Source organism: Lampetra planeri, chromosome 7 (assembly GCF_965212315.1).
Source record: "Lampetra planeri chromosome 7, kcLamPlan1.2.h2, whole genome shotgun sequence".
Lineage (NCBI taxonomy): Eukaryota > Metazoa > Chordata > Hyperoartia > Petromyzontiformes > Petromyzontidae > Lampetra > Lampetra planeri.
The window spans coordinates 3,066,224-3,083,976 of record NC_136113.1 but is presented as its reverse complement, the minus strand read 5'-3'; the positions used below and the strand labels follow the sequence as shown (position 1 = coordinate 3,083,976).

Sequence of the window (17,753 nt, the reverse complement as noted above, 5' to 3'; positions counted from 1 at the left end):
GAGGCGGTAGGTGGTAGGAGGTGGTAGGAGGTGGTAGGGGGCGGTAGGGGGTGGAAGGGGGTGGTAGGAGCACCTCGAGGTCGCCCAGGTAGGCGGCGATGGCGGCCGGTGCGGCCTCGGGGGGCCCCGCGAGCAGCGGCTGCGTCCGCGCGACAAAGGCCTGGAGCGCGGCCAGGCCGTCGGCGTACTCCTGCCGCAGCCGGTCCACCTCATCGGCCCGTGCGTGCTGCACAGAGCAGCCAGCAGCCCAGCGTCAGCGTCAGCATTACTCCTATTCCCAGTGATGCCAGTGCTACCGATTCCTAACGACGTCAGTGTTATTCCTATCAGAGCGATGCATGCATTACTGTTAATGTTAGTGATGTTACCGTTGCACTCATTCCTAGTGTTTTTATTAATGACGCTATTGCTACGGATGATGCTCGAAGTCAAGGTTTTTCCACGCTCAGAAGCGCATTCAGCAGTGGCCGTCTCTGTTGGTGGCTCTGAGCCAGTGGTGGAAATTCCTCATTCTTATGGCGGGGAAATCATTTCCAAAGGGTAGTTACTTTGTTGATGCCATAATTATTACTTTATTGCTGCTACTGTTGTTGTTGTTGTTATTAGTGTTGTTTTCATGTATTTTTGAAGCAAATTTGCAATATATTTTAAAACGTTAAATTCTACGTAACCTTGTTCTTCACTATTGCCACGAAGCTTTAACATTTGTATTCATGTTCTTGGGTTTTTTCGGTAAAGTCACGTAGGTAAAAAATTTAAATTTAAATTAATAAAAGTAAAATAAAAATAAAATAAAAATCACGACATTTCGAAGGCAACACAAGCTTCCGTCTTCAGGTGGAACCGTCACAGCACACTCGCTATATCAATTTTTTACCTACGTGACTTTACCGAAAAAACCCAAGAATATGAATCCTTGCAGTCATGAAAGCTTCAAATCTAGAATCTTTAACATTTGGAAGATCACTTGATTTTCTTTTTTCACCCTTCGTTCTTCACGACGCTTTCAGCGGAACATTTTGCCCGCATGACGGCGAGGCCCAACGAAAAAGCGATAGTTCCCCCCCCCCGCCCTTCCTCTACAGGACACTTGTGTGACCGCACGCCCGGTGTGCCGTGGTGCGGGCCACTCACTTGCTTGACCCTGTCGAAGAGCTCACGCCAGCGGCCGTTGAGCAGCAGCAGCTGCTGCTTGAGCTCGCGGGAGACGGGCGACTCGCACGCCTCGATCAGGAAGTTGCCGGCCTCGTTCATCGCCGTGTGCTGCTGCATCCACTGCGGCAGGTCACGGAAAAACTCCTGCGGCAGAAAGGGTCGGCCGCGGTCACACTCTGATCGGCCTGTTAGAGATGGCCAGTTGGCTCAGGGGTCAGACGACTGAGCCAGTACTACTTAGATCCTGGGTCAGAATTCAGGCAGCCAGCGATATTTAAACCGGGTTCTCAAGTGGAGCGAGTTGGTGGTCTCAGCCTGGTCACCAATGACTGTGCACAACAACAACAATCGACACTTTTTTTCACTCAATTTCGTTACAAGTCAGGTCCGATAATTTAGAAATGTTGGTTTAACCGCAATGTGATGAACATTTTTCTTGTGTGCAGACAGAACAGGTCACTTAAAAGTATCTCAAAATATATGTATTATTATGTGTTCTGTGATATCTCCTTTCACGTGCCGTTCTTTAACACGCAGTATTGCACTGCTCTGGAAGAGTTCTTAAGTGACATCTGCATCTCTTTCATGAGGTGCAAACCATCAGGCAAATCACTGATGACTGCCCAATACATGTGTATGCTGGAGGAACAAGCAGACTCCAACAGCTACCACCGGGGATTGCCGTGGAGTGGCTGACATGATTAAAACACAATTGTAACCATACGGAAGAAAATGAAGCTAATATCACTGTTGTTCTTCTTGGTTCTTTCGATAAAGTCACGTAGAAGGGAAATAATAAAATAAAATAAATTAAACATAATAAAATACAATTCTCACGACGTTTCGGCCACAACGCAAGCAGCCGTCCTCAGGTGAAGAACAGGTCTGTCAGAAAGACAGCGTCTGTCGGAAAGACAGCGTCTGAATGAACGTTCATTCAGACGCTTCTTTAAAAATCATATATTTGTGGGTCTGTACAAAGTAGCCCTGATGACACTGTTGGCCCACTGATAAAACGACATGCACATGCAGAATCTTTCGCTCATGCCGGAGACAAAGCCCTCCCAGCCACTCCAACGACATACCCTCTGCGCCGCATCCGACTGGTGCGTCATGCATTCCCCGTTCTCCAGCCAGGCCTGCAGGCTCTCCACGGTGCCGGAGTAGATGCCCCAGCGCAGCAGCACCTCCTCCAGCATGCTGCGCGCTCCACGCAGCTCCACCGTCAGCCCGCGCCCCTGCTGCGACACCTCGGCAAGGAACCGCCGCGCGCCATCGCGCTCCTCCTCTGCAGAGCACACCGGCAACCATGGCACCGTCAGCTGAGAGTCTGCACATCAGCCGCTCGTCAACTCTTTAAACTCATGGCCGTTTGCATGTATGTAGGTTGAACTTTTTTCGCACTGTACGTAGCCAACCGTGCTAATTGGAGGTGCGAGGGAAGGACAACAAACTAAACACAAAAAGCAGTTTGAAAAAAATGAGTTTTCAATCTAAATTTAAAATTGCATAGCTCCAGTGGCTTCCCAATCTCTGAAGGAAGAGCATTCCAGACGGCCGCAAAAGCGCACCTGAAAGCGTGCGTTGCAGTTCCCCCGTCGAATAGCTCCCCACGCCGTGCCGGTCGTGAGGGTTGCCTGACCACACTTCACCATTCTGGTCAATGTGCATTGGTGAAGGGGAGACCCAGGACTGGTTCAGATACCACTCGCAGCTGGCAATGGCCATGGCTGGGAATCGGACTACGATCACCGGGCACATAGGAGAGTGCCCTCCACCCACTCCGCTTCTACCGTTGCTGATTGTCATTTGTGGGTCACTCTCATTGCCTCTTGTGAGTTTATCCATCGTCGGTTTATCAGTCACCACACACTAATTCAAACACAATAGTCAGTGATCAGGTTGGTGCTATTACAACGAACACAAGTGCACAGTGACTGTGTCCTCAAATGTTTTAATCAGTATGATTGCCACCGATCGTCTTCAGCGGTTAAAACAGGTTCCACAGATTTGTGCATGGACTACCACTTACGAACTTCCGCCACGGTTTTCAGTTTTTCAGGATTGAAAACAGAGATTCCTTAAGAGGGGAGGCATGCCAGCAGCTCTATCTGATCGGACAATACAAAGCCAGCGATGTGTGGTGCTGCTCAATGACAAGAGCAACCCGGGTGTCAAACTTACGTGCAACGTTTGTTTTCAAGTAAACTTCGGTGCACTTTGTGAGGTTCTGATGCGCCGCTTCATACTGCTCAAAAAATGCTTTTCCTTCGATGAAATCCTGCCGAGATCAATACAATAGATCGCACACTGAATTCAACTCACAAAAACAACGAGTGAATTATTTCTGTTTTTTTATAAAAAAAAAAACTATTAAAACAACGTATTACATATGAAATCGTTATTTATAATATAGATAACTACAGGTATTTATTTGTATCGCAGCCTGGGATTGAAAATGTATTTAGTATGGCTCTCTGATGACCATTTACCAGGGTGAGGCATGCATTAGTGGCCGAGGTGATCTGAAACCAGCGGCATGGTAATGAAGTGCGCATGCGTGTCGCTCACAATGTAGTTGTGCAGCAACATCTCTACGGCCTCCCTGCGGCCATACTTGATGGTCCAGGCCTTGAGCCGAGCCTCTGCTAGACCTGACAACTCCAGGATGTTGTGACGGCAATGCAGGTACTCGAGTCGTGGTAGCTGCCGAGACAATGTCTCCGACAGCTGAGAGAGCCTGCATGTCACACGTGACACACGTACATGTACAGCCCTTTTGTAAATACACTGCTGGATGAGGACCTCCCCACGCTGGCCAATGCGGGTTGGTGAAGACGGGGAGCACAGATGTGTAAAAAATGTGTAAGAACGTTTTTTTTCTGGACTGCCCTCTGCTGCCAACAATATAGTATACATGTTAAGAAACAAAACAATAAAAGCAATCTTAAATCAATCATTAAAAAATCCATTATTTGGAGAAAAAAAAAGTATTGATTAAAAAATAACAAAATTTTCTGAATTTAACTGAGATATAGGATACTGTTAAAAAATAACTTACATTTATAATGACCAAGCAATTAATTAAATCACCAATTAAAATTGTGGCTGGGAAGTAATAGATTTGCTTAAACATTGGAGACGCGACATGGAGTGCTATTCCATGTAGAAGGAGCACCACGGCGAAAAGAGCACGTTTCGTGGCCATAGTCATGCAATACCCAGCACGGGCCTGTCTCCACGCAGGGAGACCTTCAGGAAACGGAAACTGTGCCAGGTTCAAATCACCGTGCCACACCTACTCCGCTCCAATCAGCGTGAATACAATCGCCTTCCGCTCCTTCTCGCTTCCACCTACGCGACTCCGCCAGGCCCCTAGAACATCCTACAGGGCCCATAAACAGATTTAATGGCGTGACACGTCATCATCTCCGTTATCATCGTGGCAGTTCTTCCTCGCTATGGCCCTGGCTGTAACACTGGTCACTACGCAGTGAGCAGCTCTTACGTGCCAAAGGAGCTGGCCAAAGTGGAGTCGTACCAATTTTTCCGATAGAGACACTTGGTGTGTGTTTACGTCAGAATGTTTAATATGAGGTGGTCAGGAGGTAACAGTACATAAATCGCAGTACAATGGTTTCTTGAAAGCATCTGTGTCCTTGTGTGAGTGTTACTCCCTCATGTGCGCGGTTATTCTTCACGTACTCCAGTTTGCTCCAACATGCCAAACACTGAAAGAGTTTTGAGCCTCAATGAGGCTTTCCTGGGTAAATAAAGGACATTGTTGTTGTTGTTATTATTCCCAAGTCAATAAAGGGTGTGTTGGGAGGAAGCACCGTGCGGTCAGGTCGTCGAGCTGCTCAGTTGACACGTCCAGCCCCTGCGCCCCGGTCCTCCGCAGCTTCTCCACCAAGTGCCGGTGTCGCTCCAGATCGAGGGAAATCTCCTGCACCCAGCACAAGCGACGAGCGTCTCTCCTCCCGCCGCCACGAGCACAAATAACCACCGCAAGTTTACCCAGGGACCATGCGAGCACGGTTTGCGTGGCGCCGCGGCGCAACTCACGCGGTGGATCTCCAGCTGCCGGCGCACGAGCCCCACCGCCTCCTCGGCCCCGTCGCGCCCGGGCAACGCCCCCTGGCCCAGCGCCGTCTCGACGCGGTGCAGCCACACGCCGACTTCAGCCAGGGGCGGCGGCAGCGCTCCGTCCAGCAGGCCCTGCCACTCCCACAGCTGCAAACGGCACCGGTAAGAGGGAATGAAGGGTCATGGTGAGGAAGCACGCCAATCTAATTCCCAATTCTCCCCACACCAGTGAAGCGATCTGGAGTTAATAATTGAGGCGACGGATATCATGAAAACTGCTTTAACCAATAATAAACAGAAAGGAATGAATTTCCACATCCTATCCAACAAGCCAAAAAGCAATGATAGTCATCTGTGTCTCCATACAAAAATCAGGAGACCGGCCACACAGACACAAAGCATTCCAAGACAAGACTTAACCCTTTCTTCTGCTCATGTGCTGATCGAGTGCACGAGAGAAAGTAGTGGACAAGAGAGGAAGATTTCACCACTCGCCTTTGCCGAGAGGAGGTCCCAATCTTTCTTCGCGGTCGACTGCTCCACTGAGAGTTTCCCGTTCCCCTTCAGGGGCTGCAACATCAACACCACTGTACTCTTCCTGTCCTCGTATGGAACTTTGATTCGCCGGAAAGCCTGCCATAATAACAATCAGCAAAGTCATGGTAAGAGCACAACGGTGACAAAAATCCACTTCATCCTATTCAGCACTAAGGGTTACATCTGTAAACCCAAACCCAACTCAACCCAGGTTAATCCAGTAAATCCCAGCGAAAGACAAACTCAACCAAGTAAAACTCACACAAAGTTACTCAAATCCACCGAAACCCAAGCAAAGCCAGCTCCCACCTGGTAATGTTCCTTGAGGGCCTCAGGGGTTGCTTGCAAGCTCACATCCTTGATGGCTTGGTTTAGCCATGCCTGCAGCTCCATGAACTTTATCCTGTCTTCTCTCTGCATCAAGTAACAGCAGCAGCAACGATAAATCACTGCGTTGTGGGAAACTGCCGCTGTTGAAATATTGTGGGGTCAGTATCCCTTCCAAGTGTATCTATGGTGAGTTAGACGTAACGAGAATGAATGCTAATGCTGGGAATTAGGTCAGAGCCAACTTGACAACACTCTCTATGGGCACGGTGCCTTGAATGTGCTCTTATCATTGCACTTCAAACGGCAATTAAAGTGTGAAAACGATCACGTGCCTCTGTGCCAGCAATCAAATTAGAAATTAAACCGGTGCCATGCAATCAGTGTCACAACATAGTTAGTGTCATATGCAAACTCGAACAAAAAAGTTACAAACTCCACACTGCACAAGAAACGTCATTAGGAGGGCTGGAATAAGTGTAACACAGCAGATGGCAGCTTGTTAGCAGCAGCAGTCTGCACCACAGCAGCAGCGAGCGGACAACCCAGGCCTTACCTGCAGCTTAGGAACAGACAGAGCAAAGGTAGGGATGGTTGACAGGCACACCTGACAAGAGTGGTACACAATGTTGCCGTATTACCCATCACGACGACAACTCGGAGGAACAGCATCTCGAATGCAACACGAAGAGCGAGCACGTTGTAGACAACACGCAAAAAAAAAGAGAAAGGTTTGACAGTGAGCTGCGGGACACTCGATAGGCAATGGAGGATGGTGAGATGAACACACTTCACTCGGGGACAACGGAGGTCGGGGGACATGGGGGACATGGGGGACGTGGGGGACGTGGGGGGTGGGGCTCTGTGCTGTACCTCATCGCCGAGGAAGTTCCCCTCAGACTCGGCCGCGTTGGGGTAGTGCTTGAGGAACTGTGCCACGTACGTCATGATGATCTTCTCGTCCGGCTTGTCCACGTCCACGTCTACCGCGGCGGGGCAGACGGACGGGGAGGTTGCGCGCGTGCATCACTCGCACACAAATGGCAGCGACTGCCCAAGGAACCAGTAGAAGGTGCCGAATGATGCCAGATGTTTGTCGTTTTGTTATTTAGCAATGATTTGTCTTTTCCATGGAAAGACTGGTTTCTGTATAATTTCCACCAATGGCTCAAATCCGTCAACAGAGAAGAGCACCAGCTACGTTCACGTCAACACAGATCTCTTCATCAATACTTACATTTATATGGCGGTGTTTAAATGTGACTGCATCTCAAGATGTATGTGAGTATGTTGAATTTCTTTCGCACTGTGCGTAGCCAACCGTACTAACAGTGGGAGTATATATTTGGTAAAGGTGGCAATTCATAAACCTAGGCATGACTAAATTAATTATTAAGTTAACTATGTATAGTGTATTACAGTATTAATATATAGGTGGCGGCGGTGCCGCAACCAGGACATCACCTATGGGATCCAGCAGGCGAGGAATCCCAAGCTTTTCCTCAGCAACGATGAAGGCCTCCTCGAGATTGTCGTGGTTGGACCTCTGCGTGACTTTCTCGAGGTTCACCAGCTCTGGCTGAATGGCGCGAATCATCATGTGGAAGGCGATGCCCGTGCGCCAGCTGGCACCGAAGTCGCGAATCTCGGTGCCCCCCACTCGACTTTCCAGACGAAAGGAGCCAACGAAGGGCAGCGACGCAGAGTAGAGGTGACGGGCCGGTGACAGGGGAAGGGGGAGCCAGGTGAGGATGACAGCCCATCGTCAGTCACGCAGCAAACTCAAAACAAGACTCGCACTCGCTCCATGAGCGTCTGCTGCCAGGGACGAGTCGCGCGCTTAAGCCTCTGCGCCAAATGCCCCGCAACACAATCTCCCACTTCCATTCCCCACGCACCCATCAAGCAGCCCACGCTACCGAATGTATGGATGGGGTTTTTCACGCGTGCACTGTCTATAAGCGGCAGTGCGGCAGGACAGCGCGCGGGAGATGGGCAGCCACGGCAGGCAAGCGCTGCCCCTGCCATCTGCACTGGCACTCGCGCCGCGCTCTCTCCTGCAACACTCTCAGCGTCTCCCTACGCTCGCAGTCTCCGAGTGTCTCCCAGACTCCCAGGAGGAGCATTGCAGTGGTGCACGCACGCCCACGCGCACTGTCCCTCACTCCTCTTGCATGCCGAGGCGGCTGCCTTCACGTCTCCCGGCGCTCTGCCTCCCGCCGAGCCCACGGTTGCAGTGGCGGCTGTTTTACAAGTCACGTGATTGATGCCCAACGCGTCTTCTCGAGTGCCCCCATGGCAGCACAGTCGTTGCAACAGCCGGGCTCTTGACTGTAATAGGGCCAGTAACAGCCTCCGCAATCGAATAGAATTTTTTATAACTAACACGTTTCAATCGAGTCTATTTTTAAAAACATGCAGCTGTTGTTCGGGTGAAATACATTTTTTGCTAGTAAATTATATAAGGATATTAACGGTTGTATTGCATTTCATTGAGCCGTTTGTAAAATCAAACATGGCAAAAAAAAAACCGAAAATTATTCTCGTAAAATATTAATGTTTAAAAAATACAATACCATTTCAGTACTCCACGTCTCTGCTTCCACGTCTACGCTCACCGCCTTCACCAACCCGCAGTTACCACCGTGGTGAACTATGGCAAAATGACCCCCACGACCCATACCGGCGTGGGGAGGCCCTCATCCAGCAGTGGAATGACAAACGAGCTATACTTAGACAATCAGTACATTATTTTGATTCACATGAACATTCAGTAATTTCAATGTCTTTCTTCACAGGATTAACAACACCTGTGTCCGGGTTTGTATTCAATCGCCGACGCGGCTCAGTTATATTCGTTTGTTGTCCTTCCTTGTGTTTAGTTTGTTGTCTTTCCCCCGCACCTCTGATAAGCACGGTTGGCTATGTACGGTGCGAAAGAAGTTCAATATACATACATACAAACATAAAGACATGCATCTCTGATTCTTACATACTTAATCTCTCTCGCCTTCAGCACATCTCTCCAGAGGCTCGCAAACTTCCTCTCCACCATCTCCCATCTCGACAGATGGCCCAATTCCAAAACATCCGTTCCAATATGGTCTCCACGGCTCACCAAAGCCCACAGTCCGCAGGGCCTTTGCTCTCTCACCTGGGAACGACCAGCTGCACCCACTTGAGCAGCGCTTTCTTGGCGGTGCTACGCATGGGAGTTTGGCGGCGCTTGCGCTGCGGGCTGCCGGTGGAGGACCCCTCCATGCTGCTCAGCGACGTTTCGCTGCTCCACGGCGAGATGGGCAGCAGGTTGTTTGTCGCCTCTTCGATCTGCTCACACACGCGTCCGCACATTGGGGGAACAGCAAGCGGGCATCATACGCGCTTCCGACGACGATATTGTCCAGCTGCTTCAGCAGGGCGTGGAGAAGCTATGGCCTGCGACTTCATTTCATATGACCTGCGATTTAATTTTATACGGCCTGCTACCACGTGAGGTTCTACCACTTCGAAACGGCGCGTAAACGTTTGTTATCCATCACTGCAAGCATCCTTGCTACACTAATCGGGTACAAGTGGGGAATATTTAATTCAACCACAAGAGCCTTGCAGTGACAAGTTTGTGTTAATGTGCGGCCATCGAAATGTATTAATACCATGATTGTTTTATCCAGGAAAAGCTCACTGAGGCTCATGACTCTTTTTCAGGAAGTTCCTGCCAAGTTTCTGCAGTAGGGGGCGCTAATTGTTACGTAAATTCCCAATTGAGTAATTTGCAGGTGAATTTGATATTTCGGAAAATATGGACCAAAATACCAGCACACAATGGCATACTCTGCCGAATGATGTCCTGTAATGTTTAATGTCCACTTGTGAAGCAGACGGTGCGTATTTTATGGTTGATACACCCGGAGCAATAACCAGGGCGGCAGCTGGATTCGAACCACGAGCCTCTGCAAAAAGTTACAAATGCACTACCAAACGGTCCGCTCCCCTTGTTTCAGCAACAGCACAAGCAAGAGTTGAGTGTAAAATGGGTCTGCCACAGATTACATTGCGGGTTATCTCACACAAAGAGAACGGCAAGAGAGTAACAAGCATTATATATACATTCGATTGTATAACGAAGCACATGGTCTACACATTTGAGACACGGTGGTTGTTTGCGCATGAACTTGGCAGTTTGGCGCTTTGAAAGAAATTTGTTGAAAAATCCAAGCAAGAGAAGTGGTTTTCTGTGAAGAACATTGCTGGGAAACCACTCAAACCATCACTGAGCGACTTGCAGTGGTGCTCGTGAACGAACCTGGAAGTAGAGGATGATGGTCCATATCAAACCCAGCACGATGGACGGCTTTCCATCGGCAATGTATGGGGCATTTATGTTCACAAGTTTGATCTGAAGGAAAAACAAAATTTCATATGTTATGGTGTATTTTATTACAGTTCTAAATAAACTGATTTCTCAAAGCACAACCAAAAGTGAATGTTGGTAGCTCTTTTTGAAAAGCAAGCCTCCTGATGAGCATGATGATTTTTTTTTGCCACTCATAACCTCATTCTTAAGCACATTTATGAGAGAAAAACACAATGGTGCTCAGTGGAAAAATACGGCGTCAGGGTGAAATGATGATTCCACAAAAAAAGACAATCGGAGGATTTCCTTGCCCATGACGTGCTGTCAAAGAGTAAAGTTAGCAGCTGCACTCCCATGCTATCGAACGAGGCACACCGCAGAATGTGGAGCTCTCGAATGGTGACAGACAACGTAATTGTGCAGCATGGTAACTGTCGGTGGCAAATGAAAAACACTGCTGATATCTCCACCTTGCGATCTTATCTTCAAATGTCACTGCACTACGAGTCATATTCACAGTTTTGTCCTTGTTTACTCTCCCCGAGTGTCTCGTGTTTATTTTAGTAGCTTCCTACATTGGGATGTTTGGCAAAAAATCCATGATTTGGTGTTTGGCATGCGGGAATGATTTCGAGTATTTGGATAAAACCCAAACACAGGGGGTAACAGTCAAAGGTTACACGCAAATAGTTTCAGGAATACATCGCTATATTGACATCTTTTGGCTACCTCACAGCCAAAACTAGATTCATCCTAGGCAGCTTCCCATCCCAATGCTAACCAGATTCAAATCCTGCTTAGCCTCTGATATTTATCGAGATCGGGTGCATTCAGGACACTTTTGTTGTCGGCAAAATGTAAACTTTACAAATTTACCTGCACACATTGCGATGCCTCACTCCACCACGCAGTACTCTAACCACGGCCTCACAAACTGCTTCTGTATGTTGGAGCTTTGCAGTTAGGTTATGGACACCGACAATCTGCTCCACCTGATTTTCTACTGACAATGGGCAACAGTGCGGCTGCTGACTTTGGCACTGCATTTGACCCAGCCACTGCGATGGGAAAACGCCTGGATGTGGCACGGACACAGCGTGGAACGATGCGGCGCACGCGAATCCCCCAAAAACACAATGGCGTCTATCTCGGGGACAACGCAACGACACACAACGGTGACCTCCGAGTACTGTACCGGAGAGTCGCCGTGCCGTGTCTGCAGCGGGGAGCGGCGAACGGGGAACACGACAACAACACTTTAGAACTGCAATTATCGCAAAGGGCAACGTCCCACATGTCTGGGATACTATACTGCTGTCCAGAGCTACACATTCGCGTTAACCTAGTTCACTTTAAACAAAGCACGTGGGATACGTGTGGCGGCGCAACGGACAATCGCGTAAATGTCCTGTATATTATATGTCGACTTGTACATTTTCCAATTAATGCACATGAAGCGGGTTCTACATGAGAGCATATTTTAAAGTTGGACGATTTAACTTTCTCCTACTGTTGGATTTGGTCTTTGGTGCGCTCCAGATTAATAGCATTGCACCAACAACACAAGAGGCCACTGCTTTCACGCGACGCCAGGAGCCTTGCGAACAATCCCCACTGTGATGGTGGGGGGGGTGGGGGGCCCCGCGAGACCCCCGATGGTTGGATGAGACTCACCCGCCGCGCCTCCATGAACTTCAGGGCGGTGCCGATGTTGCTCAGGGCGTGGATGCGTTTTAGCTGCCGTCCCTGCTCGTAAGGCTGCAAAGGCAACGGCCGAGACAAAGCAAATCCTGGCTTTAGGCCACGTAAAATAATCAGGCGTACGCGGAGGAAAAATACAATCGCTGCCATTTAATGTGTTGCCATGTGCTCGGTAGGGACATTATACACGCACGTTTGAGCAACAAATGATTATTTATTCACTTTTGTCACAAAATCACGAGAACAACGGGCTCCGTGAGAAGAGCAGCCTTCAATGTGCGGCTATTCGTTTATTTGTTGAGCAGCTCAGGAATGAAGCCACGTGAGAGAGGAGAGAGAAGAGTGAGATGTTTTACCAGGCGCTCTCCAGTCAGCACCTCCAGCAGAGCGATGAGCCTCACGCCATCCCTGAGATCCTTGAAGAGGTCATCGACCACCAGCGGGGGCTTGTGCTGAACAAACAAAGACAAAGATCCCCCGAATAGCCTTTAGAAAATTGTCGGGGCAAGTGTTGTTAACAAGCACACAGTGTCCGGCTGCTTTTGTCCCCGAGTGCTCATGTTTACACTCCAGGTACTTATTTAAGGCTGAGTCTATTAAGCGAAGACCCAGGACCAGATCAGAAATTTGTCACCAATAGTGATAATGAGTGGGTATCAAACTTGGGCGTCTGGGTTCATAGCGTGGTACGCTAACCTCTACGTCACAATTAATGCACGTAGACGCACACACTGAACATGCTTTCCAAAATGTACACAATGCTCTTTTTGTCAATGGTGTAGCACTTTAAAAAGCCTATCACAAACGATTTAAATGTTGTGCATTGGCCCTTTCAGTGTGGGGCTTAAGCCAATGGTGTTAAGTTGACAGTACCATACACACCACATACTTCGTTTGCATCTTATTTAAATGCATAACTTAGAAAATGGCAATGTTTGTGTTTTTTGTAGGGACAAATTCCTTAAATGTCATGTATTAATATCTATTTCAAATGCTTAAACACAAGTCAAGAAGTATCCGGCCAACCATATCTTTCCAATTCAGTAAATACAAAGTGCGCCGACGGCTCTCGAGACCCAGGGATCAATGGAGCTAAAGAACGTTTCAGACGCACGTTACAAATTGCAGCCTATATCAACGGAGCAAAATCCACAATGCTACCTTCATAGTATATTTGTACACATTTTTTTGTGTTATCGACAACCCAAGTAAGCAAAGCTACTTTTGCTTTTCACACCGTACTTTGCCGCTAAAAAACTGCTCGACAAACGCTCCCTACCCCCCACTGCGGTAAAACAAAAGTGTTGGGCTTGGCTTGGGCCTGGTGCTGCAAGACTCCGCGTTGTGTTTGACATGGTCTCCAAGCGACTGCCAAAACAAGAGCAGTGGATGGGTGCACTGGCCAACCGAACCACAGCCCAGACGGCTCCCACCACCACCGCCGCATGCTCCCCATTCGTTTACTCATTCACTCGCTCATTGCAGCTGCATTCCACACGACATAGCCCGCCGACCGCGTTCAAGCTACGTTCTCCACGGATGAAGCTGAGATTTCGAATGACTTACTTTTCAAGCGATTGAAATGAAACTACCGCAAAGCCTGGCGATTATCTGTTGCATCGATTTATAGAAAGGGAATACTGTACAAGTAAATTACCATGTAAAGTTCACAAGATCGGCAGTTTCTCAACTTAACTGAATGTACCAATTCAGCGACGCAAAATCACAACTCCTGGCAAGGAGAAAATCTCCGCTAGACAGAGTGGAATTTATAGCCAACAGCGGTGCACACCTCACCAGAGCCAGATGAGAGTTGATCCATTTTGTGAATGTCCTCTTCTGTACCGCTTCTTGTTCATCTGAAGAAAATAAACACAAATTCCCCTGTTAAGATGCAGTGTTCTGAAGAAGAAATGCAGCATGTGCACACATTTTCACTGATGCCTGTGAGTAAGTTAACTTTAAGCACCGCATCATAAAGGTCACGAAATCTAATTTCATCAGTATTTCAATGCAAACACATTTTAGCATGCGGATACTCGTATTGGGCAGCAATCTTGTGCATGCGTGGCAGTTTTGGCCAGCCTTGGTCAACTTTTTCTGTTTTTTTTATAAACAAAATATATCCTGATTGTGCATTCAGCATCATGTCCTGAAACAAACAAGCCACCCACAGCGATGCAACCCTTCATGTCAGAGAATGGCCCACGGAAGCAGATTCCAAGGAACTACCTCTGAACTCTGGTCCACACGTTGGGCGGCAGCACTTTCTCACTCGCTCGGCCATTGAGAGTAATGTCCGTCACGTGACAGTCAAACCAATACGTGTTAAACAAACCAATATATTTTTCAGTAACAATCAAAGCTGGGATTTAACCAAGCAAAGAAACAAATGCAATGTGTTGGGGCTTTTTGTGTGTGTGTGTGTGCAGTGATTGGTGACCAGTCTAAATCCATCCAACTCACTACACTTGAGAACCCAGTTTAATCACAGGCGGGTGTCTGGATTCAAACCCAGCATCTCTGCGGTGTCAGCTCAACGCTCCGAACTCGGAGCCACCTGGGCATCTCCTCCTTTTTTAAAAAGGGTTAATCCAGGATTCCAGGAAACATCTATGGCCGGAATGTTTTTTTGACAAATGTTTTATTTTCGTCTGATTTTTGGCGAGAGCATCGGCAAGATTGAGTGAAATCGCCAGCACCGTGCGTTCTGGCCATTTGGTGATGGAAAAAACATGTAACACCAAAACATTCCACAGTGTGCAAGACTGAAAATAATTACATACGCAGGCATCTATAACCACGGCATAAATTCCACGACGTACAACAGAGAAAAGCCATAAGTACACGGGCATATTTGTGGCAGGTATATGGCGAGACAACTGAGAGAAAATGTGTGAATCAGTGGTGTGTACTGTTCCCTACGAGCATGCGTGCTGAGCAGATGGTTGGAATCAATTAAGCCTTTGACACAGCTCAATTTCCTCTGGTTAGATAAAACCTGCACAGGCAAAGTTAGGAACCGGTGAAGGACACAGTGGAAAGTTGTAAGCTCGTGCACATTACATACGTTGTCATGAAGTTCATGCTATAAATACATGACAGTAAGCACTAAAGCCATTGGCAGTGCCTCTTGGAGCTGTGGGTCACCGGCACGCCATGAAGGCTGGCTCCAAAATAAACAAGTCACGTGTCCCTCCAGCGGTGCCACGGACAAGGTCAGTGGCACCGAGTCTGGTACTTACCGCGCAGGAACTGAAAGAATCCAGTCACCAGGTTGATGGATGTCACTTTGGGGATCTCAAAATCCTGCTTCTCAGCCATGGCAGCTCAAGGCGTGAGTCCAAAAATCAGGAGGCGTGCTTTCATGTTGTCGCCTCCTCAACGGTCGCAGATTTTTCTCACGTGTGGAACCCAACTCATTGAGCACACCGTCAGCTCCTTTTCAGAGGAAAGTTTCAGCCGAGATTGTTCTCTTCGTTTTACTTAAGACTTCAACAACAGGAAATGACATCACCTAAGCGGCATCTCGTACGGACGGCGGAGGGAAAACTGCTCTCGTATCCCGGAGCCGGAGCGCCATGCGTCGTGCGCCTGCAGCTGGTGACCGTTCGGGCAGTGCACACTCCCACCACTCTCTCTCCACTCCACTCCACTCCCCAGCCCTCCCCCTCCGAGTAATTCAGGCTACCTCCTATATCCCTAAAGCAAAAAAAAAGCACTCTGCGTTAAACCAGCCAATCATGGAAAAGTTGAAATTGGCACTGGCGGGAAATATGCCCGCAACTCCGAGAGCAAGTTTTGTTTCTAAACATAGCCCCAGCAGCTCCGTCCACCTCTCCGCCGGAGGCCAGCCACGTGAGCAGCGCTGGGGCTACGTGGAGGCTGGCCGAGTGGCGGTGGGACAATGCGCATTGTGGCAGCCCACCGCATTAAGAGCTCGTGTCCAACACGGAGCTGTCTATGTGCCACTCACTGCCGCTGCCCTGTGCAAAATCTCCCAAAACCCCTTTTATATAAACACGGCCGCGCTGTGCTTCTTGTGATGCTTTTGGGCTGTATCGTGACGAAGGGGATTTTTTTTATGTCGGCAGTGAAGCCGCTACACATCACCATGCAACGACTTTCAACTCCTAAAGCGTTTTGTTTTGGCGAGGAAGCGTTCATTTTTTTTACACGATCTAAACAGAACATTACACTTGTCAAAGGCCTTTCTGTGAAGCCAGGGGGAGGGGGGGGGAACAATGCAATCCAAAACTAAGCCAGATGTCGGGAGAAAAGTGGAAATTTCATCAAGACGTTTTCTCACAAGTTCTGTGTTGCTCGTATTAGCCTCAGCGTGCAACAAAAACCTCGTTTATTTATCACGAAGATGCCACTGGCAAGGGTCCTGTGGCCATAAATGGATATGAATGGAAACACAGTTAGTTGAGCTCTTTAAAGTCACAGGACACACCGCTTAATGCCTCGGATCTGCATTTAATTAAGGCAGCGATAAAAGCCTCCGTGGCTCTGACGAATGGAGCCCGGCAGAAAGCAGAAACACAGAGGCCTCTTAAGCCTTCGCATGGACCCGTGTGGTCGGACTGAACTCCACATCTGCCAGACCAACTCGAACAACAGTCGCTTCGTTCCTGCACATAATCCGGCAGCCTCCTGTGCCCAGCGCTCACAAGCAGCAGAGATCAAATGGTGCTTGGATGCTACGAATGTCCAGTGGCCCCTTGCAAAGGGCCTGTCACTTCGAAGAAATGCGCATCCTTACGTACCATCAGTAGCTGTGACCGTGCTCTGTGATTCACATCGTGATTTCTGTGTGTGCCACTGATATGGACTGTGGTCAAGAGTGCTGAACGCATACAATGAAGGCTGCAGGTTCAAATCCTGGCCAAGACACGATTCACACCACCACCATCCCTGCTGGGTGGGTAAAATAGCTACCACATTTTGAAAGGTATAACACAAATTGTTCTATTTAAAGACTGGTCCCTGCCATAGAAATGTGGAATTTTAATCGCAGATTCATAGATGAGAATGTTCCAGAGGCTATCCGAGAACGGAGGAAAAAGTGTATCTCTTCTAATTTATTCGTACATAGAATGAATTGCTCAGTGCAGCAGGTAAGTCTGGTCTCTAAGGAATGAGACGTGAAATTAGTTTCCCAGATGCCTGAGGCCGGGTCGCCCTATAATGAGGTTAAAAAATGTCCTCGCACAGAATTCCTATGGACGAATAAATGACACGACCAATAATGGCTTCGGACTGATCGCAGTGCTCCAAGGAAGAGGTGTTTGAATGTGGTGCTGTAGGGTAAAGGTGAGCATAACGTGTTGGCACCCAGCCTGATCGGATCTTATTTTTAGAAGAGGGGCTAATGCCATGTGGGTTGAGCACGTGGGTCTGGCTCATGATCCAAATTGAAGAAATCTCAGCGCACTCCGTAAAAATGACGGTCTTTCATTGCAATAAATAATAAGCCGTCCAGTCATAACTATACCAAATAAGCACATCATTAAACTAATGCAATCAGATACAGGAGTCAGATAATGTATAATTATAATTACTATATAGACAGAAAGGTTAGGAAGACAGA

General features: G+C 48.3%; 1 protein-coding gene across 1 annotated transcript in view; it reads right to left on the bottom strand.

Moving 5' to 3' along the window:
- The window catches only part of SYNE1 (spectrin repeat containing nuclear envelope protein 1), a 152,118-nt gene that overhangs the window by 113,943 nt on the left and 20,422 nt on the right, over positions 1–17,753 (bottom strand). Inside the window, exons 2-17 of the mRNA XM_078595960.1 lie at positions 13,958–14,019; positions 12,517–12,612; positions 12,134–12,217; positions 10,409–10,501; positions 9,260–9,432; positions 7,570–7,769; positions 6,979–7,088; positions 6,088–6,192; positions 5,737–5,874; positions 5,221–5,388; positions 4,992–5,101; positions 3,727–3,895; positions 3,340–3,436; positions 2,241–2,443; positions 1,135–1,299; positions 74–226 (exon numbers count right to left, since the gene is read on the bottom strand). Of these exons, the coding sequence (XP_078452086.1) occupies positions 74–226; positions 1,135–1,299; positions 2,241–2,443; positions 3,340–3,436; positions 3,727–3,895; positions 4,992–5,101; positions 5,221–5,388; positions 5,737–5,874; positions 6,088–6,192; positions 6,979–7,088; positions 7,570–7,769; positions 9,260–9,432; positions 10,409–10,501; positions 12,134–12,217; positions 12,517–12,612; positions 13,958–14,019 (2,126 nt within the window). The remainder of the gene's footprint in view (positions 1–73; positions 227–1,134; positions 1,300–2,240; positions 2,444–3,339; positions 3,437–3,726; positions 3,896–4,991; positions 5,102–5,220; positions 5,389–5,736; positions 5,875–6,087; positions 6,193–6,978; positions 7,089–7,569; positions 7,770–9,259; positions 9,433–10,408; positions 10,502–12,133; positions 12,218–12,516; positions 12,613–13,957; positions 14,020–17,753) is intronic.